The following is a 27972-nucleotide window of genomic DNA, read 5'->3' as shown; positions in this document are numbered from 1 at the left end:
CCAGACCAATGACTCATTGCAACGAGCGTTTGCAAGATGACAAAGGGGCATACTGTGGGACACACTATAACATGCTGCAGCTTCCACAACAAGCTGGGTTTTTTTTTTTTTATTCTGTTTTCTTTTCTTTTCTCTGGGGGGAGGATGCAAGGGTGAAGGGCAGAAATGAAGGGATGGGGAGGTGAGTGAGATAGGGGTATATGATATGAAATTCAACAAAAAGTTTTGTAAGGACAAAAACTCTATCATTTCGGTATAGTGGGGGCAATGGACTACCACCCTGACATTGATTTGTCTGTTTACATGACTTGTTAAATGTAGCTACTGGAACATTTATGGTTACACATGTGAGCTGTGGTGCTATGTTGCATAGAACAGGCCTGCTGTGTGGGTACAGGAGTGGTTACTACTTCTCTGAAAATTACACAAGATAAAGAATCTCACTGATGTGAGAGAGGGGGCGGGGTCTGCAATATTCCACTAGCCAAGTTGAGGTTTGGGATCCGAGACCAATAGTCGTCAGTTTTATTGAGTAAGACACTCTAGCGTGAGGGTGAGGAGATGGTTCTGAATGTGAAGTACTTGCCACACAAACATGAAGATGCGAGTTTGGTTTCCTGTACCTGTACAGACACTGGGAACAGTGAGACATACATACAATCCTAGCACTGGGGAGGCAGAGGCAGAAGGATCTCTGGGGCTTGGGGCCAGCCAGTCTGAACATTTAGTGAGCTCCCAGTTCACTGAGAGAGGCTGTCCCAAAAAAAAAAAAAAAAAAAAAAAAAAAAAAAACTTGAAAATGGACAAGAAAAGCACCTGCATTGACCTCTAGCCTCCACATATATGTGCATACATGACACACACACACACACACACACAGCATTCACAAAACACAGTAGAACATTAGTGAAGCACGTTTGAGTGTTTTAGTAAGGATGTTTCCAAAGAGAATTCACTAAGAGAAGGCCTGCCTGAGTGCAAGAGGCACCATCCTGTGGATGGAGATCCCGGACCAAATGAAAGGGGAAAAGAGAAAGACAACTGAGTGCCAGATGCCCCGCCCCCCCGCTTCCCATTACAGCCAGATGTGAGCAAGCAGCGTTACACTCCTGCTGCCATGCCTTTCCACTATAGCTGGCTTTCTCCTCCAACCATGAACCAAAATAAGCCTGTTCTTGCTCAAGTTTTTGCTTATCTTGTATTTAATCACAACAATGGAAAGACTTGGTGTGTTAATAACTGAAGGGGGGGAATGGGTTGGTGGTGAGGGGCTTAGGGGACAAACTGAGGGAGAGGAAATGGGGCCAGTTTCTATCAAAATCACATTATATGCATGTATGGATTTTTTTCAAATAATAAAAGCATTTTTGAAAGGCGACTAATGCAGAAACTGAACAAGTATAGGAAAGAGGCTCCGGGAGAAATGATTAAGAGCTCCTGGCTTAGATGTCCTGGCCAAGCAGTCCCACCCCACACCAACTACCAGATGGGATTGAAAAATGACATTCAGCCTCAAGCCAGTGTTAAAGACTTACTGCAAGACGTGAGGCTGTAAAACAGTGCACCCCCAAGCCCACCATGAACCTGAACCGCTAAGTTATCCCATCTCTGAACAGGGTGCCAGAAGGCAGCACATGCTGCTGGACCACGATGCTGCGTGCAGCCTCCAACACGCAACTCCTTCCATTTTGGCAGCTGCTGTCCCGGTGTAACTCAAACAGTGTGATTATATTTACGTCTTATACCTAGATGAAATGTCAGTTTCTGCAAACCTGTCCCTGTGCCTAGCAAGCCACTATTCACAGTGAAGGCCCACTAGTGCCATTGGGTGTGGACAGGAGGAACTGCAGTGTGCGTGAATCACAAACCTCCTTTGGAGGGAACCAGCCCCTGGCCCTCCTTTAAGGCAGATCTGGTCTAAAGGAAAAGTGTCTTAAATTGCTCCAAAGGAGAAACTGTGCTGCTGCTTGCTCAGAGGCTTGCCTGCATCTACTCAGAGGTCTGTGACAGGTTGTAAAAGAAAGGCATCTGCTGCCTGGCTTAACCAGAAACCCCGACTGTGAAGAAGAAACCAGACTGGGAGGGGAAAAGGAGAGAAGAGGCTGGAAGGAGCCCATCAAGGGGTGTCTACGCATACTTGGAGAAGTTGCCGAGAGAGGAGGCATCCTATCCCTGGGGTTCATTGTGAGGAAGGTGGGGGAGGCAACGCCTACACTATCAGAACCCATTGCACGCCTGACTCATAACTAGATACACACCACAGCTCATCAGAACAGCTCCAGCAGCTCTGAGAGGTATTGAAAATCATCCCTAGTACTTTTTAAATAAAGGCAGAAAAGCTGAGGCCCCAGAGGTAAAGAGGCCTGACTACTATCTAATAAGAAACAGAGGCTGCTGGGAAACCCATTCATTTCCTCTTCTCAAAGCCACACAGGGTGCAGGATGAATTTGCTGGGGGAAAAGAAAAGACTAAACATTTAAGATGAAATATTGAGGAATCAGTGTGGCATCAAGCTGAGAAGGGATTTTTTTTTCCCAATGACACACAAAGGAGGCCAACTGTGAAGGACAAGATGGGTAATCACTCATGCATTCACTGAGCAGACGTTGAACATCTGCCACATACCACACACTAGGTACTGGGCTATATCAGTGAACAGTGGGGAATTGAAACCCCCGATGACACTGAAGAAACTACACTAAGAGCCAAATGCAAGGTTTTGTAGACCATAAAAAGTTCAAATATAGGCTGTAATATGAGAAAAGATAAATAGCCAGGAAAATGTTAGTTTATTAATGCTGACTATCGATAAAAAGACAAAAAGAGCCTTCATAGAAGACCGAAGTCGAAAACCCCGAAGCAGCAATATGGAATGACAGAACCTTCACTAGGGATGGGAAATACAGACATTATTATCACAGGTTGCCATCTTAGAGCCATGAGATGGGAATGTGAGGCCCGAGAACACTGCCCAGGACCATGTGGCCATGACAATGAGGCCCTCTTTTAGCACAGAAACCACAGTTTGCACACACAACTTTGCGTGTTTATTTTTGTGATGACTAGTAGAGTTGACTCATTTTGCCTGTCAATTCCACTCGTCGGAGTAGATCTTAGATTGTGCACAGAGTTGCCTACAAATGTAAGCAAGAAGGAATTTAACTGAGTAGCCAAAAGGAAAAGAAAAATACATTTAGATATCCTTATGCTACAAAATATTATGCTGCAGTAAAAAGATATTAATTAAAGCTATATTTAATACTATGGACAAGTCTCACTGTTGCTAAACAAACAAAAAAATCAAGTTGCAAAATACTCACACGTGATTCCACATGTATTCTATTTCTATAAAGATAATTATAGAATGGTAATTATTATAATATATTTGTACAGAATTATAAATTAAAGAAGAGAATTATAAACTCAAAATTTAAGGTAATCATATCCTCTGGGAACCAAGACAAAGGAAAAGGACATGATGCAGAGGGTTTTTGTACTAATAGCGTTTTATGTCTTGGCTGAGAAGTAGAAAATGAGGGCATAGTGTATTTTTAAACTGCTTTAATTATTTTTATAACTATGAGCATTTTGCCTCCATATATATATATATTACAGATGCACATATGCATATATGCACACACATGGATATGTAGATATATATGCACTACACTTGAGTAGTGCCCACAGAGACCCAATGGGTGTGTCAGGATCCCTGGGACTGGATGGTTGCGGCTCATCGTGTGGACACTGAGAACCTAAACCCAGCTCCTTTGCAGGTGTTTGTAAGAGCTCAGCAATCTCTGCAGCGCCTGCTCTAACTCTTTTAAGAACGACCCAATTATTCTTTTCATAATAAAAAGCTTGCACCATTCCCATAGTAAGATAATTCAGCAAGCTAAGGTGACATTTCAAAAACACAGAATAGCTATAAGGCATAAGCAAGGCTTCTCAAAAGATAAAGCAATGCCATCCTTGATGACTTGCAACTTAGCGATCATCACTTGGGATTTCAAATACACTGTGGAGGCTTTGAAGTGGACTGAACCTTACAGCCTGGAGCTTGTACAGCCTGAGAAAGGACTGTATGATACAGGAATTTTACATAGGTTTCCTAAAAGCAAGAAAAAGAAGCCCCGAAATCAAAGCAAACTGTTCTGGCATCTAAAGGGTAACCCAGGCCTGTGAGCTATCTTAGGGCAATCCTGCCTCCTAGTCTCCCTTGGAGCTGCCCGTTCAGGGGAGCCTTGGGATTTGAACATACAGCATGGGTGTGGAAGGACCATGAGATGATCACCTGAACAACTGCTAGTGCGCACAGGCACAACAACAGACTGCCACCTCAACCTGAGGTGCATCGCAAATGAATCAGTAAGTGCCCAGGGCCGTGCCCAGGACCTGTGCTGGACTGAGAGACAAAGGAGAAGGGAAGTCAGATGGAGTCCAATGGGGAAGACAAGAAACGCCTGTGTACAGAAAGAACGCGATTGCAAGCTAGAATCCTATGAGGTGAGAGTTGTCACCTTGACAGGCTGTGGGATCACCTGGGAGACACACCTGCAGGCATTCCTCTGAGGGCTTGTTTAGTCCCTGTGCATGCCTGGGAGGCACTGTCCTCACCTTCACCGTGGGCAGAGATCCGGACTGCATAGCATGGGGTGGGGAGGGGTGAACTGCGCACCAGCATCTGTTCATTGCTCTGTACCCCTTGACTGTGGGTGCAGTGCGGCTGGCTGTCTTATGCTCCCACCACTTGGCTTCCTCGCTGTGGTGGGCTGCACCCTCGAACTGTAAGCCAAAATAAGCCTTTTCTTCCTCGAGTTGCTCCCATCTGGGTGTTAGTCACCTTAACAGGAATGGAACTAAGACAAATACAGTGAGGCGGAAGTTCCTGGTAGTGGGAAGAGTAGGAAAGACTTTGTGAGAAAGGAACCGTGGGGCAGCAGAAGGCCAGCGTTGACTCCAGTGGGTGTGGCTTCTCCGCCCACTGCCCTGTGCACAGGAAAGAGTCACTTCTGCTCAGGGGCTGAGTAAGAGCTCAGGGGTATGCCTCCTGACTGTTACAAACACAGGTCTGAGGGAGTGTCTCCTCTCACTCGTCCCACGAATGTTCGATTCCTAAGCCAATGCCTTAAATTGAGTGTGCGGTCAAATTCCAAATATTTCCAACTCAGTATTCTAGTCTTTCTCGTCTTTCAGAAAAGATCAAGCAAGTTTTGAAGTTGTTTTTTTTTTTTACCTCCACCATGAGGCAATTGGCTCACCTGACACCAGACTGTAGATCAGTGGTTCTCAACCTTCCTAATGCAACTCCTCATGTTGTGGTGACCCTCAACCATAAAATTATTTTCCTTGTTACTTCATAACTGTAACTTTGCTGCTGTTATGAGTCTGAGTGTAAATATCTGATATTCAGGATATCTGATATGCGATCCCTGTGAAAGGGTCATTCGATCCCGCCAAAGGGGTCATGAGCCACAGGTTGACAACTGTTACCATCCAGTGACCTGGAGGGAAAATGAACGAGAAGCAAATGGTGTCTCTTTATGTGTTAGAAACAATGTTTTTGTAACTGAGAAAGTAAAAAGAGCCCACTTCCAAGAAAGCCAACATCTGTACATGAGTCGTTCGATGACATCTGTTCACTTATGGAAACTTTGAGGAAAACAGCATGGTTTGGGCCAAGCCAAGGGAAACACCAATTAGTGTTATTTAGACTACCATACTGCCATACTCCCCTGTACAGTAAACACCAAGTCTTCTCCCACTTAACCCTGATGCTCGATAAAAACACAGCAAGAGCTTTCTTCCTCCAGTCTACCAGTCCGGTCGGTAGCCAGCCCCTGGCTCAGGGACCACACGTCTGAGGGTACAATGACCTCTGGTCAAATTCAGTCTGAAAGTGGTAAAAGCAAGTTCAAGATGTAAATAACCTCTAAGTTTAAACACAAGTCTATTCTGAGAAGTATGATGGGACTTCCTCTCAGCCCTCTGCCCAGAATCCACACACTGTATGCCCTACCTGCCCATTAGTCACTAGGCAGCCCTCCCTGGTATCAGATGAGTGACTCTGGAGACAGTGCTGTCTCAAGGGACTCTTAACCAGGAGCCGAGTGCTATGTCAATGCCTATGCCATCGATCTCACTTCATCCTTGTGGGCTCCGTATCAACTCAGGTCATTACAAGTGGAGCTCAGTGCAATATCTTGAGAGGCAAAACCAAAGTCATATAACTTTTGTTTGGTTTTTTGAGACAGCATTTCTCTGTGTAATAGCCCTGGCTGTCCTGGACTCACTACGTAGACCACGCTAGCCTCGAACTCACAGAGATCCACTTGCCTCTGGTTCTCGAGTGCTGGGATGAAAGGTGTGCGCCACCATGCCTGTCTCCATACGGCTTTTATAGCCATATCTTGGGACAATTGTCGTGCTTCATCACTGATCATGTCACTTTCCAAGTATGCGCGCACTCCACGAGCTGTACTTTATCATAGGCACGCATGCACCGCACGAGGGCAGGGGGCTTAGTGTGTGTTGCGTGTGACATCATCTACAGCTTTGGGCAGCCACTAGATATTGAAATGCACTCTCCATGGGCAGCAGTGGGGTGGGGTTCCAGTAAAGCAGTTAGTGCCACTATTGGTAGGCACCTTTGACAGAGTTGACATGCATCAGTGAAAGTGAGCAAAGGGGGAGAGGAACGTGTGATGGGACGGCAAAGTGAGAGAGACAGGACTAAAGGAAAATTCAAGGAAGGAAGGAAGGGGACAGTAGAGTAAGTCAGCAGCTAAACGCACTGGTGCCACTTGTTGTCCAGAACAAAGTCTGTAACTTCCATTCAAACACCCTAAGTGTGCAGATCAAACCTAGAATCTAGTCATATTCTAGTGAAGGTACTTAACACACAAAGAGATGGAAAAACAGCGTTGGGTTATGCACACAATTGGTGAACATTCATGTCCCTTCCCTCTAAGTACAACTCTGGGCATAGCACAGGGCAGTGCAGTGAAGTAAAGTGCAGCACAATATTGTGCAACATAGTGCAGTGCAGCATAGTGGAGTGCAGTGCAGCATAGTGCGGTGCGGCATAGTGCAGTGCAGCATGGTGCAGTGCAACATACAGTGCAGTGCAGCACAGATCAGTGCCACATAGCACACTGCAGCATAGCAGAGCTCAGTGCTACATAGGGGAGTGCAACATAGCTAGCAATCACAGGGAGGCTTTCTGAAAGGTAGAAAAAAGAGGGAAGAACGAATAAAAACCTCAAAGTTTGAGAGAAAATGTTTTGGTAGATTCCATTTTCCTTTTTATGGTTGTTTTTAATTTTGTTATTTGTTTGCTTGTTTGTTTTGTTTCTGGTTTTAATCTTTTTTGTGAGACAAGGTCTCATTATATAGTTCTGGTTGGTCTTGAGCTAAAAAAGATTCGCCTACCTCTGCCTCCCAAATTCTGGGATTAAAGGCTTTTATACTCCATATATTCTGAACTGAGTGCCACTCAGAAATGAGAGGAGAGGAGAGGGGAAGAGAGGAGAGATGGGTAAGGCTGCTTTCTCTAGCTGAGGAGCCCACAGAGCTAGCCCAACAAGACAGAAATCTCTTAAATCAATAACCACCTGGCCAGAGTAAACTTGTGGTCACCTCTCCATTACCACCAGCAGCAGGCCCAGTAGAGACTAGAAACGCTGGATGGTTCCCAGTGAGAGAGAAGGGACAGTCTAGGGCATAATTCCCTGGCTGTAGGTATGGCAACATATCTGTTTCATAGAGTCTGGGGAAGTGGCTTGCCCTGCCTAGCATTGGTCACTGCATCTTTCCTTTCTGAGTAGATTTTAGAGAAGGCAGAGCTTAGGAGGATGCTGTGGAAAGAAATCTTTAGCCTGAATGTAATGGCCCAAGATTTAGAGTGAACTGCAGTACGGAACACCACTGCATAAGGAGGAGACAGGCTATAAAAGTACTATGTGGGATCTACAAATTAAACTGTCTTTATAATTATGGCTCACAAGTGCAGTAAAAGCCTGCACATTAAATCTAGACAGAGCCCCTGGCTATCAAAATAGAGCACAGTAGGTCCTGAATCTAAACAGAGCTGGTGGCTTTAAACAGAAGACAGCTTTAAATTAAATCAAGCAGGAGCCCAAGCATCATAACATAACTCCTAACATACAGAGAGCATAATTAAAGAATCACTTGCTATATAACAAACAAGGAAATTCCCAATGTAAATGAAGAAAGTTAGTCGACAAATGTCAATACTGAAAGACTAAGAGTTCAAATATCTGACAAAGATTTTTAAAGCAACCAACACAACAAATGCACCTGCTTTGGAAACAAATGGGGACAATAAAAAGTACCAGGAACAAAAGAGAAAACATAATAAACTAAATAGAAATTATAAAATAGAAAATATAGTGCCTTAATTGCTTAAAAATCCCCTCCTAGATTGATTTTCTTTTCGTCACATTGAGTTGGCAGACGAGCAAACTCTAAGAAAGATAAATTATCCAATCTAAATAATAGAAAACAAACTGAAGGTCAAATTAATGGGACATGAGGGACCTCCAGGACACTAACAAAAGATGGAGCTTGCTGGTCATCAAAGTACAAAGAGACAGGAGAAGCAGTTCAGGGGTGAGAGGAGTGACTGAAGAACTAAATGCTGGGATGTTTCCAGTTTCGGGGAAATGTCTGAAACAAACAAACAAACAACAACAACAACAACAAAAACACAAGAAGACAAGTGGCCAACACATGAAATCTAAAGACTAAGAAGGGTAGGAAACCAGCTGGAGAGAAAGCATGCTCCACCTACGGGGAAAACAGCTTAGAAGATGGCGACCAATTGAGTTCCTGTCAGAAGCCAAGAAGCTGGAGAGGGGAATGGTGCAGAGTGCTTCAAATGTCCGAAGTGAAGGGACACTAGCCTAGCACACAGTTGCCGTTCCACACAGAGCCCTTCCACAATCAGGCCGTTCCCACACAAGTAAGGCAAAGAATTTATCCAAAGAACTTACCATCAAGAAGAGACCAAATAAGTATAAAAAAAAAGGGAAATGGAGGAATGAGGAGTGAAGAAAGAAAGGAAGGAAGGAAGAGAGAGAGAGAGAAAGAAAGAAAAGAGAGGGAGGAAGGAAGGTAGGAAGGCGGGAGGGAAGGAAGGAAGGAAACTGTAATGGAAGAGGGCTTCAAATTCCAGAAAGGAAGAAAAAAGACGAAACCATGGACAAAAAATAGTGGCGAGGATGATGCCTTTATAAATGTTCTATGCTTAAAATGAAAACTGAATAATGTGATGTGGCATTCAACATATTTAAGACAGGGGAGAGGGTTAAAAAACCTAAATGGAGATAAGTTTCATACAATTCCCTTCAAGGGTTAACATGTTAGCATTAGTAGACGGTGATGAAACAACAGTCAAGCCAGGAAGGCAGAGACAGGAAGTGACAGAAGTCAGTGCCTATAGAAAACTCAGCATGGAAGGCTGGGAAGTGTTCTAATGACTCACAGGAAGAAAAGGGGAACATGGAACTAGAAGCAGCAGAAATGAAAGTAACATAAATAATAAAATGTCAAACTACAGCCCTAAGATAACAATAACTTAACAAAGTCTTAACATAGTCAAAATACAGCAAATACACCAGTAAATGCATGGAACCTGGCAGCTTGGTTTTTTTTTTTTTTTTAATGACTCAACTATATAGTATCTATAAGAAACTCACTTGGCATGGGACTGGCATAGAAATAGGCTGGTTGATCAATGGAATCAGATCAAAGACCCAGAAATAATTCTACACACCTATGGACACTTGATTTTTGACAAAGAATTCAAATCCATACAATGGAAAAAAAAAGACAACATCTTCAACAAATGGTGCTGGTCTAAATGGATGTCTATGTGTATAAAAATGCAAATAAATCCATATTTACCACCCTGCACAAACTAAAGTCCAAGTAGATTAAAGACCTGGACATAAAACCAGGCACTCTAAATCTGTTAGAAGAAAAAGTGGGGAAGAGCCTTGAACACATTGGCACAGGAGACTACTTCCTGAACAGAACACCAACAACTCAGGCTCTAAGGTCAGCAATTAATAATTGGGACCTCATGAAACTGAAAAGCTTCTGTAAGGCAAAGGACACTGTCAATAGCCTACAAACTTGGAAAAGATCTTCACCAACCCTACATTTGACAGTGGGATAATATCCAAAATATATAAAGAACTTAAGAAATTAAACACCACCAAACCAAATAACCCAATTAAAAAATGGGGTACAGAGCTAAACAGAGAATTCTCAACAGAGGAATATAGAATGGCTGAGAAACACTTAAAGAAATGCTCAACATCTTTAAGTCATTAGTGAAATGCAAATCAAAATGACTCTGAAATTCCATCTTACACCTATCAGAACAGTTAACACCAAAATTCAAGTGACAGCACATGCTGGCAAGGATGAGGAGAAAGAGGAACACTCCTCCATTGCTGGTGGGAGTACAATCTGGTGCTCTCTCAGAAAATTGGGAATAGTGCTATCTCAAGACCCAGCTATTCCACTCCTGGGCATATACCCAAAAGATGCTCCCCCATACAACAAGGCAGTGCAAACAGAGGACCTGGACCCTTGTTTGGGTGTAGCCAATGGACAGTTCACTCTCCACATGGGGAAAGGGAGGAGCAGAGGGGGCACTACCTCTGACAAGATCTCTGGTGCCTGGGATTTCATCACTCCCCCTTGGCAGAGAGGCCCTGTGGGAACACAGAAGAGGGGCTTGCAGACTGTCCAGATGAGACCTGATGGGCTGTGGTCAGACTGTGGGAGAGGAGGAGCCACCTGTCAGAGGTCTAGGGGAGGGGAATAGATTGGAGAGGGGGTGAGAACAGAAAGATAAGAGGAAGGAGATTACAATCCAGATGTAATGTGCATAAATTATAATAATAAAATAAGGATTTTTAAAAACTCGCTTCAGCTAGACTTGGTGTCTCACACCTGTGATCCCAGCACTCTGGGAGGCAGAAGCAAGTGGATCTCTGTGAGTTCGAGGCCAGCCTGATCTACAAAGCAAGTGAAGGACAGCTAAGGCTACACAGAGAAACCCTGTCTGGGAAAAAAGAAAGAAATTCACTTCATATATAATAATAATGGCAGAATAAAAGCAACATGCTAAAAATACATGTACCTTATAAGCTAATAGCATATTTGACAGTAATTCCTAAAGGTATGACTCCATTAATAGAACACCACCTGAACTTCAGAGCAAATAATGTTATGAAGAATAATTCTTCCAAGAACAGGAAGGAATTCTCAACGTGTGTGAGCCAAGCAGTGGGACACACACTTACACTGTAGTATCATAATGAGGAAGTTGGTCAGTTCTCACAGAAGCTGGCTGATGGCTTCTGAGGTGGCCAAGAGAGTGATATGAAAAGAAGTGAATTTAAAGTCAGGTGTGGTGGCGCACCCCATTAATCCCAGCACTCTGGGAGGCAGAGACAGGCAGAGCTCTGTGAGTTGGAGGCCAGCCTGGTACACAAAGCAAGTTGAGGACAGCAAAAGCCACACAAAGAAATCCTATCTCTAAAAGAAGAGGGAGGAGACGAGGAGGAGGAAGAGGAGGAGGAGGAGGAGGAGGAAGAAGAAGAAGAAGAAGAAAAAGAAGAAGAAGAAGAAGAAGAAGAAGAAGAAGAAGAAGAAGAAGAAGAAGAAGAAGAAGAAGAAGGATTAGAGACAGGAGCTGGAGGGACAGAGAGGCAGGAGAGGCTTGTGTTCTCAGCCTTAGAAGTCATGGATTCTTCTCTGAGATCTTGATCATGAGGTGGGGTTGGACAACGAAGTTTTAGCTCCCTTGGTGTGCTAGAATTCCCTTTATAGGATGTGCTACGTGCTCATGGTCTGTAGCTCGGTTTTTCATTCTCTCACTAACTCTTCTGTGAGGCACAAGTTTTAAATCAGAGAATGTCAATCAATTAATTTGCTAATTGAGCTCCAAAATTATGTGCTATTCCCAGTCTTTTACAACAAAACAGAGTTCTGAGTGCCATGAGTACTTCCATATGACAGTGTGTGTGTGTGTGTGTGTGTGTGTGTGTGTGTGTGTGTGTGTGTGTGTGTGAGCCTATGCCCTGTGTGTCATGTGTCTTTTGAAAGACAAGCAGCCTCCCTTGGTTATCCGTAGAGTGGAAAAACCCTATAAAGCTCTCTAGGACATCACTCTGGTACTGGCTAAGGAAGTTTCCCGGGAGCCAACGGTTACTCAATCTACTCTCTGAGTCCTGAGATGGACATCACAGAAGATCATCTGGCAACACAGAGCAACCCGATAATGAGGTCAACAGGGCCACCTCCCTGGCCCGTTCCACTCAAGGGACTTGCAGGGTTGTACTGGGGAGGAGCTCGTGGCTGGCTGGGTCCATTACCAGTGTCACTCTGCACATGCATGGATGGGCCTGAGTTCTAGTCATTGTGTTTCTTGGGAGAACTACACCAACAGTGGCAAAGTCATCCCACAGTGTGGCTTGGGTTCAGTGTCCTCTTTGTAAAAGCATTCAATCTTGGAAGTGTCTTGGTTCTAAAAACACCAATAAGGACCCATCGGACACTGGTAATCTTAGGCCCATTGCACAGTGGGGAGGAAACACCAAGGAAAATAGCCCATCTCACAAATGGGGCTGAACGAAGCCTGCTAGAGTGTGGCCACCAGCCACTCCATGTTTCTCTTCCCTGCTCAGGGTATGGAAATGCTTTCCTGGCTCTGCTGCTAAAAGTTGTAATGCATCCCAGAAAGTGTTTATAGAACATTCAGCACAAATGCTCCACCTCAAGTCTTGAACAGTGATGCCTGCCACATGCCGGGCCTCCCATGAACGGAAAGGAGAACTCCAGGTCATTCCAAAGCCACTGGGCTGCCACCAGAGGCAAAGGCCACTGCACAGCTCCCCACATACACAGTAGGGGTAGGGGTTGGCTTCTGTGATGGAGCCGTGGAGGGAGGGTTACTCACAGTAGAGCCCCTAACCAGAGCCCAGTGGGAAGGATAGCCTGCCTTCTCCATGTGAAGTGTTCCCTCTGGAAAGAATTTGGTTTGAGTGTCCACAGGGTATTGAAATTACTCTGCCCTTCCTGTATGCTTCAGTCTCTCTCACTACGAGCAAAACGGTGGCCAACAAATAGGCAATCTTCCCTCCAGGTCAGCCCATGTCAGTCATACCCGGACTGGCTTTTCTCTAGCACCTTCTCCAGTTTCCAGGCCCAGCAAATGAGCGGGTCATCCGTTGACCTCACAAAGACAGACATGCCCACAAGAAGGAAGAAGGAGGTTGCAGGCTGTGCCTTCACAGCAGTACTAGCATCCTCCATGGTGTTATTTTCCAAGTCACCCAGAGTCTTGTCTTCCAGAACCACCCAAGTGCCAGCAAGGTTTGTCTTTAACCAACCAACCCTCCCTTCCTTGCTATAGTAACTTTTGAAATCTAGCATATATTGGTCTCTCTTTCATAAACTACAGGCTCAGAGGATCCATTTTATCGCACAGTTTAAAATATACTCCTCTGGCTGGGCATGGTGGCACATACCTATAATCCCAGCACTCGGAGGGGGGCGGGGTAGAGGCAGGTGGATCTCTGTGAGTTTGAGGCCAGCCTGGTCTACAAAGCAAGTCCAGGACAGCCAGGGCTACACAGTGAAACTCTGTCTCAAAAATCCAAAAATATATTTTGCTTCACAGCCTAGAAGCAGAGCAGCTGGCTAAGTGGGTCAAGCACCTGACACACAAGCCTGAGGGGCTAAGTCTGAATGCCTGGAATTCATGCAAAACCAGGTGTCATTTCAGAGCAACCACAGCAAGGTAGGAAGTGCAGAAAGGGAAACTTCCAGAAGCTCTTGGGCCAGCTAGCCTACAGAAAACAGAGAACAATAAAGAGACCCTGCCTCAAACAAGGCAGAAGGTGAAGACTGTGGAAAGTTGTCCTCTAACACCCACACATGCATTCAAACCCGGGACACAAACTACATGCACAACACACAAACACATACACAGACAGCATACATACATGTACACCATACACACAGAAAACAGCACAATCCTCCTTACCTGATGCCCACAGCAGCTGATCCTGTTCAGATCTGAGGGTGACACAGATGACAATGTCTACACTAACAGTTCTAAGGGCATAGTGGCAGGGCTCTCTGGGGCTGCTGACCGTCTGGTGATGAAGAGAGATGTCTCACAATCAACTGCTGGAAATGCTGGGCCAACAACAGGAGCAATGCAGACAGGAGACCAGCAGAGGGGGAAACGGAATTCAGTCTTATCTAACTGTTAGGTCTGATGTTCCTTTAAGCAGAGTGTTGTCTTTATTTACAAAAATGGCCAGGCCAGCAAATGGTGGAGCTGAGCTCCTGAGATCAGTAGGAGACCAGGGAGTAGGAAGCAGATCACCCCATGGTGTGAGAGTACCCAGAGGAAGGAAGGGAGGGAGGGAGGGAGGGAGGGAGGAAAGAAAAAAGGGTACCATGAAAAAACAGTGTGGAGAGACCCATCCCCCCTAATTCAGAGGACGGTAACTAGTTGTCAAATACAATAATTTATGAAAATGTTAAAGTTCCAAATACCTTCAGGGTACAAATGAAATTTAGCCTTTTCATACATTCCAAAAATTAAAGCATCAGGGCCATATTCTCAAAAGAGGAAATAAATCAGAAATCCAAAGCAAGATAACTTAATTGTTTTGAAAAATGAGGAAATATCTTCCTTTGCTCCATCCTGTCAGCTGTTTTATTTCTGGTCAATGAAAGTCTCTAGGACACAAAAAATTGCCCAGCGTGATCTGTGAGGAATAAGAAATCCTGACTAAATTAATAAGTAAGGAAAAGTAGCGGTTGGGCTGGAGAGATGGCTCAGTGGGTAAGAAGACGCTGCTCTTTAAGAGGATCTGTTCCCAGCACCCATACTGAGAGCCTCACAACTGCCTGGAACTCCAGTTCCAGGGGATCCGACGCTGTCAGCTGGCCACACACACACACACACACACACACACACACACACACACACACACAGAGAGAGAGAGAGAGAGAGAGAGAGAGAGAGAGAGAGAGACACAGAGAGAGACACACACACACACAGAGAGAGACACACACACACACAGAGACACACACACACACACAGAGACACACACACAGAGACACACACACACATAGAGACACAGAGAGAGAGAGAGAGAGACATACACACACACAGAGAGAGAGAGAGAGAGACACACACACACAGAGAGACACAGAGAGAGAGAGAGAGAGAGAGAGAGAGAGAGACAGACAGACAGACAGACAGAGACAGAGAGAGAGAAAGAGAGAGAATAATCATTTAAATTGTCAAAGAAATGCTTCCCCAAAGCACTCTGTGCCCCCTTTACTTCACTGGCAAGTTCTTTCAGTTTTTCGGGGAACTGGTTGTTTCTCTGCTTCTTTGAGCTAAGAAAAAAGGAAAAATGCTGAAAAGTGTGCCTCTGTTAATTTTATGAGGTCAGTAAAACCTGAAAAATGCAGTGCGAACTAACATCTCTTATGGATTCATATGTAGCACTTTTCAATAAAATATTTTCAAACCAAATCCAGCTGAACACTAAACCCACAGTGCTCCACGGCCAAGTACAGCTAATGCCAGAAACACAAGAAAGATTAGAAAACCTATTAATATGACTTCACATTTAAAGCAACTACAAAGATGTGATCGATTGTCTGACCAGCGCTGAGGACCATGACGAGCGAGTGCAAGAGAATTATCAGCTCACACGTGCATCGCTAGCAACAGGTGGTTCTCTTACAACCAAGTAGTGGCCTGTCAAAATCAGGAGTTGTTCTAGAATCTCCTTACCAACCGTTAAGTGCAACACACATATATGTAAACAGAGAACAGGATCAGTTAGCGAGGACAGTGTGAATAGTGCCCAAAGGCAGGCCGTGAGACTAACTGGTTAGATCTTAATCAACAACTTTTTCATGAAATCATTTGGACTGGAATGAAATAGAATGGATAAGAATAGTAAATAATCAGGGTACATTACTCATAAAAATGATAGTTCTTTCTGAAACCTTTTAAGTAATATTTTAAAAACCTACTTATTTAGTCATGAGGTCAAAGGCCTTGATGCCCATGGGTGATAGTGAAAAGTCTCAGTGAATAGCACATTGGTTTAAGGTCAGCATTGGGCTCACATGTGAGCCAGGAAAAAAAGATCAAACCCTACCTCTCTTGAATGGAGACGTGTCTCATGTGATAAAGCTAAGGCAGAGCACAAAGTAGTCCTGCCTAAAGTAACTGCCTATTTTTCCCAAACATGGCAGTAGTCATCTCTGAAAGTCTTGAAAATATTGAAAGAATGCTCCCTAGCTGGGCAGTGGTGCTGCCACACACCTGTAATCCCAGCAGTTGGGAGGCAGAGGCAGGTAGACCAGGTCAGCCTGGTCTACAAAGTTCCAGGAGACCGGGCTTACACAGAGAGAAACCCAGTCTCAGAGAGAAAAAAAAAAAAAAATGATGCTCTCGGGAGCCCAGTGGAAATCCCAGCTGTGCCACAATAACGATATTAGACTGAATTGAGCTTGATCATATGGCTAGCTATGAGCTCAAGGAAGGTGATTAGCTTCAAGACACATTTGGGAGGAGGGACCTGAAATTGAGGAATTGTCTGTATCTGACTTGCCTGTGGCCATGTCTGTGAGCCAGTTTCTTGATTGCTGATTGAGGTAGAAGGATCCAGCCTACTGTTGGGAGGTAGCATCCCTGGTCAGGGGGGCCTGGGCTGTCTAAAAAAAATGTAGCTGAGATTTTTCTGGGTATATTCCAAGGAGTGGAATAGCTGGGTCTTGAGGTAGCACTATTCCCAGTTTTCTGAGAGAGCGCCAGATAGATTTCCAAAGTAGTTGTACTAGTTTGCATTCCTACCAGCAATGAAGGAGTGTTCCTCTTTCCCCACATCCTCGCCAGCATATGGTGTCACTTGAATTTTTTTATCTTAGCCATTCTGACACAACAGGGACATATGCTTAACCATGTTCATTGTGGCCTTATTTATAATAGCCAGAACATGGAAACAGCCTAAGTGTCTCTCAGTAGAAGATTGGATAAAGAAACTGTGGTACATTTACACTATGGAATACTACTCAGCTATTAAAAACAAGGAATTTCCAAAATTTGTGGACAAATGGGTTGAACTAGAAATGATCATAATGAGTGAGTTAACCTAGAAGCAGAAAGATTCAAATGTACTCACTTATATCTGGACACTAGCCCAAGAGGCATGTCCCATGAAAATCTTTACTTATCAGGAAAGTGGGACAGTAGGGAGGACACCCTACTGTGTCTCTAGGTGAGAGAAGCATGGGAGAATGGGGAAATAGAAGGATCCAGAGGGCCCTAGAAACCTACAAGAAGAACATTATGATGGGCAAATCTGGGCCTAAGGGTTCTGCTGAAACTATGGCACCAGCCAAGGACAATACGTGCAGTAAACATCAAACCCCTACCCAGATCTAGCCAATGGACAGGACATTCTCCACAGTTGAGTGGAGAGTGGGGACTGACTTTCACACGAACTCTGGTGCCCCTTATTTGACCACGTCCCCTGGATGGGGAGACCTGGTGGCACTCAGAGGAAGGACAGCAGGCTACCAAGAAGAGACTTGATACCCTGTGAGCATATACAGGGGGAGGATGCCCCCCTCAGTCACAGTCATAGGGGAAGGGAGTAGCGGGAAAGTGGGAGGGAGGGATGAATGGGAGGATACAAGGGGTGGGATAACTATTGAGATGTAATATGAATGAATTAATAAAAAAATAAAAGTTAAAAAACCTCCAAAAAATAAAAATGTAGCTGAGCCAGCTATTAAACAGCGTGTCTCTACGGTCTCTGCTTCAGTCCTGGCCTTCAGGTCCCTGACCTGAGTTCCTGCCCTGCCCTCCCTCAGTGAAGAACCACTATTACCTGGAAGTGTACGATGAATAAACATTTTCACACCCAAGTTGCCTGTCAGTCTTTCATCACAGGAGCAGAAAGCAACCTAGGATTGGAGACGAGGGAGGACACTCCCCTGGTCCCATCTTTCCCTCCAGCTATGTGACGTCAGCAGATATGGCATTTGCAAAAGCCTGACAGACCCATGCGCACTCCTGCCATCACCAAGAAGTGAACATTCTCTGACTAGCCTCCTCCAAAGAGTACATGAAGAAAGCCTCTTTTAGAAGAAGTGGGGGAGAGGAGAAGGACGACGACGATGACAGAGGAGGAGGAGAGGGGGAGAGGGGGGAGAAGTAGAACTATCAACAAAATCAATTTGCACAGACGTTTCAAAATAGAAACAAACCAAAACGTAGTCAAAGAACAGCATCGTGATATGGATGTGAAATGTCCCCTAAGGGCTCACAGGCTGAAGCCTTGGTCGCCAGACAGCGAGGTGGGCAGGACTTGCCCAACGTGATCAGATCATGGGGTCTCTGAGTGCAGCAGTGGGTTAATATCACAATAGGTTGAAATTTGGTGCATTATTGGGAGGTAGTGAATCTTTAGCTGGTGGGGCCTAATTGAAGGAAGTGGGTCACTGGGGACCAGGACACGTCCTGGAAGCCTGTATCTTGTTTATCCCACCCCACCCAGTTTCCTGGTCACCGTGCCAGAGGTTCCTTGTCCTCTGCCACAGGTTCCAATCACGTGGACATCTGCTTCACCTCAGGTCCAAAGCAAAGGAGCCATCTGGCCTGGAACTGAAAGCCTCTGAAGCCGTGGCCTGTACACGCCTCTCTTCTTTTAAGATTATTCTTTTTTTTTCTCCACATTCACATTTCTCCCTCATTTTCAGCAGTAAAGACCTACAAAGAGTCCCTAATCTAACCTGTTATGAAAAGACAACTCTCCCTTCCCACGCTGTTTCTTTCACCCAGTCTAACTTCCAGCAGTGTCCCTCCCTGGCAGACTGTTTCATAGACCAAGCCAAAAGAAACTGCCACAAGGTCCCCGCTCCCCATCCATGAACCTTGTCCACGCCAACCTGGAGCCTCTATGGAGACTCTTCTTCCAAGAACCACCCTAGGTTCTCAATGTCACCAAATAATTGAAAGACCTACGTTTATCACATTTACAAGAAGGAGGAGGGGTCCTTGCCACAGCAAACTAAGCACGCCACAAGGGAGCCACAGCTTTCCTAGTATGTATTAGCACAGGAGAAGGCTGGGGGAGTAAATCATTAAACAAATTCTGCAATATTACAATATTTAGAAAAGAGATAAGACTAAGAGAAAAGTTAAAACTTAGGTGTGCATGTATCTTCTCTCCATAGGAGAGAATTCAAAAGAGATTCTTGGAGCAGACCACTTGAAAACTTCCAGAGTTGGTACTTCAAAATTATGTATAAAAATATAATACGAATGACAAAATTTGGAAATTATCTGCAACATGTAAATAATAAAGGGTTAATGTTCCTCATTCATGAAGAATATTGACAAGTTGATAAGAAATCTACAATAGAAAAAGAGAACGTGGAGATTAAATTTTATTTTCCTGTTTCTAATGTCTTGTGTGTGTGTGTGCGGTATATGAATCAGCACGTGTGTACATGTGCACATGTCAATGGAGGCCAGAGATCAACATTAGTGTCTTCCTCATTCATTCTCCACCTTAATTTTTGAGACATGGCCTCTCGCTAATGCTGAAATCTACTAAATAGGCAATACTAGCCAAGCAGGGAACACCAGGGATCCTTGTGTCTACACGGCCTCCTCAGTGCTGGGGTTACACATGCACAACTCCATAGTCATCCTTGTGAGCAGGACCTGGAAGCCTAAACACAGTCCTTATGCTTGCATAGCAAGCTCTGTGCCCATTGAGCCATCTCCCTGGTCCCTTATTTCTAATGTATTAAGGGTAAAGCACATAAAAGCAGCAATACAAATGGTCCAAAAGTACATATCTCGCTAAGCCAAGCATGGTGACTCATGGCTGTAATCGAAGGACTTGGGAAGCTGAAGAAAGAATGGATACGTGTTTGAGGCCAGCCTGCTCTATACAATAAATTCAAGGCCAACCTGGACACTTGATAATATAAATAAAAACCCTTAAATTTTCACATAGCTTTAACCCCAAAGTGATGTCTACCCACAACATTGTTCTATAATGCTACATAAATCAAAGAATCACAAAGATGGGTCCACGGGCATAGTTGCAGCAGACCTTTCCAATGGGAAGGAAACCCCAAGAGAATGCCTAAGAGCTAATGAAGTCTGATACAGTCAAATGATGCAATGTTATAAATGCAATGAATATTATTAGAATAAAATGCGCCTCCCATTGTTTGGAATTTTTAAAATTATCAAAGTGGTATTATGTCTTCATGTCTTCATGTGTTTGAGCTCTCTCTCCCACGTGTGTGTGTGTGTGTGTGTGTGTGTGTACATATATATTTGTTCATACATGTGAAAGCCAGAGGTCATCCTGGATTATAGTTACTCAGGTGTTGTTCACACTCCTACTTTTTATTTTGAAAAAGGGTCTTTCACTGGCCTACGAGTGGCCAAATAGTCTAAGCTGGCCAGCAAGCCCCAGAGCTCAGCCTGTCTCCCCAACCCCAGCACTGGGATTACAGGCATGCGCCATCATGCCTGCCATTTTGGTGTGGGTCCTGAGGCTCACATTCAGATCTTCATGTTTGCTGTGTATAGCAAGCAATTTTGCCAAGTAAGCCATCCCCAGGCCATTATCGTTTCTTTAGATGACCATACATGCTAAGACTCCAAGGTCAGAACTAGGTCCAGGGGCTCCTAAGAAGTCGGTAGAATTCAGCAGGATAAGTTGAGCTTAATCTTTGTTTTTTCCTGGACTTCTAACACTTCTATACTGAGTTCTGCCACTGTGATTTTTAACCCAGAAACATACAAAGGTAAGTCCAAAAGAGAGGACTTCACTGATTTGAAAGTTACTTTTATTACTTCGCTAGCTAGTCGGCCTGACTTTAAAAGTGCTTTCAGAGGAAAACTCTATTAAGTGTATAAATGAATGCTTGGAGAACAAATGGGTTCCTGCGAATTTGGCCACAATAATTTATAGCATACATTGGCTGGAGCTGTTCAGCACTGACAAATTCCAGGAAGTAATTGCATAAAATACTTGGAGAGGAAATTGCTTTATGCTTCCATGCTATTTATGGAAATTAGCATCTTTGTAAAAATAAACCAAGAGCGATCGCAATCACAAGCCCTGCAATGCAGCCTCCATGATGCTAGGCCTGTGCTTTCAGGCCACTAGTGACACAGTGGAAGAACACTGCTTATTTGGCTCCTGTTACGAAACAATTACATATAATTGTGGTTTTCTTCCCCTTGTATCTTTAATTTCTTGCTTTCTCTCAGAAGCATCCTGTGTAGAGCTCGGTTATGATGACCCGCACTTTGTGGAGAAAGCCTTCTTGTCATTGCATTTCCCTCCCAAAGACTATGCATCCCCCCTTTTTTAGTGCCTCAACTTTCTCCGACCCCCGTCAGCCCCTCAAACCACGTCCTTCAAAGTGAACCAAACAGTTCCCGAGATCAAGGCAAAACTTTTGACTTCGTGTCCTAAGCCTAATTCAAAACCTGAAAGAAGCTTCAATTTTCCTTTCCCTCTATTCCTCTTCATTTCTTAACAAGTTCTGTCCCCCTCTAAGTGAATTCTAATGGGTCCCCGCCTGCACAACTAGCCTCCCACCACTTCTGCAGTCCAGGACTCACCATTACCAGGTGGGCCTAGTGCCAGGGACCTCCCAAGCAGCCCAACAGTCCAGATAGCGTTTCCTGCCACCTGATTGGTTCTCCAAAGACTGTGCACTGCCTACAAAAGAGTTCTTAGAATGCGCTTCAGGCTCTTTCTCACGGTAGCCACAAACTGTCCCTGTCCATCTTCAACTCCTAACCTTTCCTTGCCATGTTTCTACTCTTCAATGCATGATGTCTGTGGAAACCCAGAGGAGGAAACAGAGTTGAGAGGCATTTGGGAGCTGGCAACTCATGACCAAGTGGGCACAGGGCAAAGACAACAGGAGAGGCATCTGAATAAAGCTGGGACCAAAGGCTAGTTGGTGGTGAGCCAAGAAGACAGAGAGAATATGAATATGAACACACACGGCTGAGGAGACAGCTCAGGCAGGAGGTGCTCTCTGTGCAAGCAGAAGGAGCTGCCTTCGGATCCTTAGCACCCATGGAAACAGCTGGTCATAGCAGTACCTTCCTATAACCACATTCCTGGGGACAGGAAACAAGAGGATGGATCCCTGGCCAGCCAGTCCAGCTAATCCCCAAACTCCAGAAACAGCAGGAGACTCTGTCTCAGAAAATACAGTATAGAGTAATTAAAGAAGATACAACCTGTGGTGGGAGGGGGTGGGGGGAAGAGAGAGACAGAGAGACAGAGACTGGGACTGACAGAGACAGAGACAGACAGACACATAGAGACAGAGACAGCGAGACACAGAGAGAGGCAGAGACAGTGCATAGGGGGAGCCTGCATGAGCTGATGCACCAACCAAGGACAATGCATGCAGTAAACCTAGACCCTCTTGTTCAGATCTAGCCAGTGGACAGCTCATTCTCCACAGTTGTGGGGAGAGCAAGGACTGCCTCTGACATGAACTCTGATGCCTCCAATTTGACCACTACCCCTTGGTGGGGAGGCCCGGTGGCACACAGGGGAAGGGGAAGCAGGTTATAGTGATGAGACCTGACAGGCTGTGGTCAGATGATGGGTGAGAAAGTCTCCTTCTATCAGAGGTCTACGGGAGGGGAATGGGGCGTGGAGAGGTGAGAACAGGAAGATACAATCGAGGGGATAGCAATTGAGATGTTGTAATCTGAATAAATGATAAAATTTTAAAAACCACTATTTTTGAGTTTCAAAAAAATTGCATTGAGGATGAGTGTAGGTCTTTCTGTTCAGACACCATCAACACAGCTTGGAATATGTATTCAGAATCACCACAGGGACAAGGTCACACAGAAAGCACATTTGTGACATGAAACCTGGAGTAGTGAGGAACCCAGACAGAACGAAGAGGACGAAAGCCACACAGAAAATCAAATGTCTAGTGAAGCACACTCCACTAAGAAAGAAAGACTCTAGGGAGGCACAGGGCCAAATAGTGAGCAAGACGGGCATTACGCAAGATGCTCCCTACACACAATGGATAGCAAAGTGGGCGCAACTGTCCAGGTCTGTAACCCTAATGCTGTGGAAGAAGGGAAGACATGTGGACCCTTGGAGTTCACTGGCCACCCAGCTGACCACTCAGAGATATCTGAGTTCAGTAAAAGACTGTCTCTGTCCCAAAAGAAGATAGTGGAAGGTGCCCAATGTCCAACTCTGGCACACACACACATGCATCAGGCACACACACACACACACACACACCACACACACACACACACACACACACACACACAATTATATCAGTTTGAAATCTAAAATGAGTTTTCTGTACTAAAATCCAGGTTCACTAGGGCAAGTTACGTTTTTGAAGACTCCATGACAGAATCCATTCCCTGTCTCTCCCATCTTCTAGAAGTTTTCAGCATCCCTTAGCTCCCGGCTACACTACTCTTTCCATTCCCTTAGTGACCTCTTCTACTTCCTCTGCCTCTGCTGTATCCTGAGTCCCACTTATGAGAAGCGATGGGACAATCTCCCCAATCTCAACATCCTTACTCACATGGCCAATTGATGGCCTAGGAGTTAAGATGCGGACATATCCGGGAGCCGGTGGTTATTCAGCCAACCACACTTCCCAGAGGCTTCTATAACTTAATTGGACCCAGTGGCTCCTTCAATATCATAATAATCAAAACAACAGAATCTCAGAGGGAGGGGCAACTGTTGTCTTCAGTAGGAAAACTGGGTCCTAAGGAAAGAGCCAAAACAACAGCAAGTTTCCAGGGGCCCGTTGGCAAGAAGGAAGGCCTTTCCTATACTGCCTTCCACTTCACCAGGTCAAGCCCTGGACCTGGCCCAATAACTTTTAACCAGCAATTATAAGATTGCGTTTTCCATGATTTCATAAGGAGAATCTCGCCTTTATTAATTTGCTGGAATACCCCGGCTTCTTACACCTCAGCCTCACACACCTGCTAGTCTTCCACCTACTATCTTATAGCCCATTTAAGAGGCAAGGGAGAGAGACTGAGGGACACCTTAAGCCCCATCCCAACATTAAAGTCGTAGCACTGGTGGAAAACTTCTTACAACACTCAAAGGGGCATGGGAGAAATACCAAAGACAGCCCTGCCCACTTTGGGAAGATAGCCCCTACCTAGAATAGTTTGCATCTTCTCTCCTCAGCTCATGTCTCTTGAGCGCCCCCTACAGCTCCATAGCAGAATATGCAGGCACAATACTATCTTCAAACCTTTAACAAGCAGCAGGAATAGAGTTGACTGCATCCTTGCTTTTTGCCTGCAAACAACTCTACGAGATGTCGTGAGTCCTTCACTACAAGTGCAACAATAGATATGATGCACAGACATGTGAACCAGTCATATATATAGTGGTGGTACTGGGATTCCTTCAGTGGGTGGCAGAGATGCCTGAGACTACTGCTTATCATATCTTATGCAGCCCCCGCCCCTTGCATGTGCACTACCCTGAGGCATGGAAACAGCACCACCACAGGAACACATATATGGAAAAACCCAAAGAGGTCACTGAGTGATTCAAGCTTGAAAAGTGTTCCCTTAGGACTGAAGGCAGCAGACAGACTCAAAGCACACAGAGATGGCACGGACCAAAGAAAGCAAAGGAATATACTTTGCCCTAGGCTCATCCCTAACTGACCAGGAAGGAGCATCTCTTGTATCCTGTTTCGGATCCTTTGATGAGATGGAAAACTAAAACATCTTCTTTTACCACAACACTGCACCATGCTGTCCAGAGAAACCCTAAAGCATGCCCCCCCGCAAAGCCATGGCTTTTTAAAATATTTATTTTTAACTTATGTGTATTTCTGTATGCATCTATGGGGTGGGTATGTGCACATGGCTGCAGTTGTCCGTGGAAACCAGAAGAGGTCGTCAGATCCTCACGAGCTGGCTGTTACCTTAGGTGCAGGGAGCTAGCTCTCTGTTCCCTGCAAGGGCAGCAGATGCTCTTAACCTCCATCCTCCTGCAAGGGCAGCAGATGCTCTTAACCTCCATCCTCTTGGCCTTTGTTCTAACAAAATATGTCCATTAAAATATGGTTACAGGGGAGCGCAGTAAAATAAGGATGAAGGGGATGATGTCCTTTACTAATCAGCCGTGCTTGAGCCACAGGATTGATGGGGTACTGAAACAGGCTTAAGGCAGTAAATCCAAGAGAATACCACGAGAGGCAGGGGCCCCTTCTTCGTTTACCAGGAGTATAGATTTCCATCCAGGCCTGCATGCTTGTTTAACAGACTTAAGCCTTTAAGTACTAGGCTGTCTGCTAAGACCATGAGGATCTACAGGCCTCAGCCAGGAGTGAAACCCTCGGGGAAGTGTTGTCTTCTTCTAAGTCACATAAGACGATGCGCGGGATTAGCAGCCACCCTCAGGACAAGGTATTAACTGAAATGTTCCCTGCATTTTTCAGGTCAGGGCCCACACACTTCTTGGCTGAATCCAGCTGTGAACATATTTGTCTAGCTTTTGCTGTTGTTATAGAGTAAAGGGCTTTAGAAGGAATCTGGATGCCCCAGCTATCCTGATACATAAGAAGACCCAGCAATCCCGGGCTTGCATTCTCACTTAGCAATGTCAAAGTGAAGTCAAGCAGAGACTGTTCTTAGTGAAAGGAAATTGAGTCTCCACCTTGTCACTGTCCCTGCCACTCCCTTAACGTCTCGTCGGCAGTGCCAGCTGTGCTTCTTTGGGTTTGACCAGTAGATGAATAAGAACTCAATCTATGAACTCCGACTTTCAGTTCTGGCAGCAGCGGGGGAGGGGGAGGGGAGGGGGGGATGCAAGAGCCTAGAGAAGTGGTTCTCAACCTGTGGGTCGCGACCATTTTGGGATCAATAGACTCTTTCACGGGGGTCCTCTAAGACTATCAGAAAGCACAGGTATTCATATTACAATCCATAACAGTAGCAAAATTACACTTAGGAAGCAGCAATGAGAATAATGCTATGGGTGGGGGTCATACTGGAGGACCCTCTAACAAGGAGGAACTGTGTTAAAGGGTCTCAGCATTGTGAAGGCTGAGGACCGCTGGCCTAGAAAGAGGACTGCCCCGCAGTGGGGTGCGTTAGCAGAGTAAACACAGAATGCTCGTTTAGTGGCTAAACTAGTATAGGATCCACAGTCTTCTTGTCCTCTAATGTGTAACCTCTCCTGGGCTCATGCAGACAGCCACTCTAGTCAGGAAAAAGAGGGTGCACCCAAGCCCCGAGTCACCAACGGTATGCATACGGTCCACAGTGGTATTAACTCCCTGCTCTAGATCCAAGGAGGACCCCGGGTCTTTGAGTTATCCTCACAGAGAAGCCAACCACGATGCCGCCTGCATAAGAGTCTCTGGTGCAGCATTAACACTGGTCCTACAATATCTTACATGATCTAAAATAACGTTCCTATGCAAGGAAAGGCATGCCCAGCATTCCCACCATTCTATTACCTGAAGAAGACCAGAGAACGTAAAGATTAACCATGTCAGCAGCCACCAGGATCCTGTCAGGAAAGCCATGGGGTCCAATATCCTTGAAGTCTCGCTCACCGCCTACAAAAAAAGAAAAGAGAAGAAAAAGAAAATGCCTAGTTTCCAACCAGCTCTGGCTCCAAAGGCAGAATCTGTGAGCTGAGAAACCAAAAGGAGGACAGGGACCCTGAAGCCCAGGCAGTGTCTTGGAAACGTTTGTGTTGGCCCAGGACGGGATCGCCTGCTGCAGGACGGAGGCAATATGGGGGCTCCCTTTAGGATGAGTCCACCAAGAGCGGGAGGGGGATGCGGGGAGGGAGTGCGGGGGGGGGGGAGCAAAGACTGCCTTCAGTTAGCAACTCATACCTCTATCGCTCCAGAAGTCGAGACACTCCTGAACCAGCCGCCTCCCAGCCTGTTTGTCAGCACCAGGGTGTGGCTTTTGGCATGAAGCCAGCCTTCTTGCCAAGGCTTAGGGCACCTGCCAGCTTCGGCTCCTTGAGGCAAAAATCAATCTAAAGCCAACTAAATGAGACCAGAAAGGGAAGGAACCTGCCTAAAGTCACACAGCAAAAGAGAGACTGTAGGACTGGAACGCACGACGGATGGTTTGAGGCATTTCTCAGTAGGTGACAGCGCCGGTGCTGGGGGACACAGTCTTGCAAAGTGCAATCTCTTAAAGGTGAGGAAGAACTAAGCCCAGGAGGGCGACAAGGACTCCCCAACCCTCAATAAGTTTTCCTGTCAATTTACAGGGATCTCAATTTGAGTGCAGACTGGAAAAGCCGAGGTCACACTCGACTCCCGCTTCGCCTCGCGGGCGCCTTGGCGGTGTCGGTGTCCGGGGGCGGGTCGGTGGCTTCTCTCCATCTGGAGAAAGTATTAAGGCCTGGCTTAATGCGATCCGCAAATGTGCTGCTGTTTCCGACCTGAGGCGGCGACTCTGGGACGAAGGGAGGCGGCCAGGGCCGGGCCCCAGGACCACGCGCCCCTCTCCGCTGGCTCGCACACTCAAGCGCCCGCCACCCTCACGCCTCACGCAATGCATCTCGCTTCGGGCTTCTGCGCTCCCAGCGTGCGAGCTTCAATAGTCAACCCTCCGGACCTTCGAACACTCCAGTCCGCTATCGGCCGGCGGTCCGCTGATCCTGCAGGGTGTCTCCATCATCCAGAGCGCCCCTCGCTGGAGCCGACTCGGGAAGGTTCTGCCCAACGTTCCTGGACCCGGTGATGTGCGCCTATCTAAGCCTCATAGGGCAGAGTTCGGGTTGTGAAACCCGGCGACCAGCGCAGGACCCTGCTTGCCAGTGGTATTC

The 27972-nt window shown here is 45.7% G+C and overlaps 1 protein-coding gene across 1 annotated transcript in view; it reads right to left on the bottom strand.

Moving 5' to 3' along the window:
* The window catches only part of Adamtsl3 (ADAMTS like 3), a 271037-nt gene extending 243511 nt beyond the window's left edge, over positions 1-27526 (bottom strand). Inside the window, 2 exon segments of the mRNA XM_051149310.1 lie at positions 26636-26737; positions 27410-27526. Coding sequence (XP_051005267.1) covers positions 26636-26737; positions 27410-27526 — 219 coding nt within the window.
* Positions 27527-27972: the final 446 nt, after the last annotated feature.

Source organism: Acomys russatus, chromosome 7 (genome assembly GCF_903995435.1).
Source record: "Acomys russatus chromosome 7, mAcoRus1.1, whole genome shotgun sequence".
Lineage (NCBI taxonomy): Eukaryota > Metazoa > Chordata > Mammalia > Rodentia > Muridae > Acomys > Acomys russatus.
This window is presented reverse-complemented; position numbering and strand designations above follow the sequence as displayed.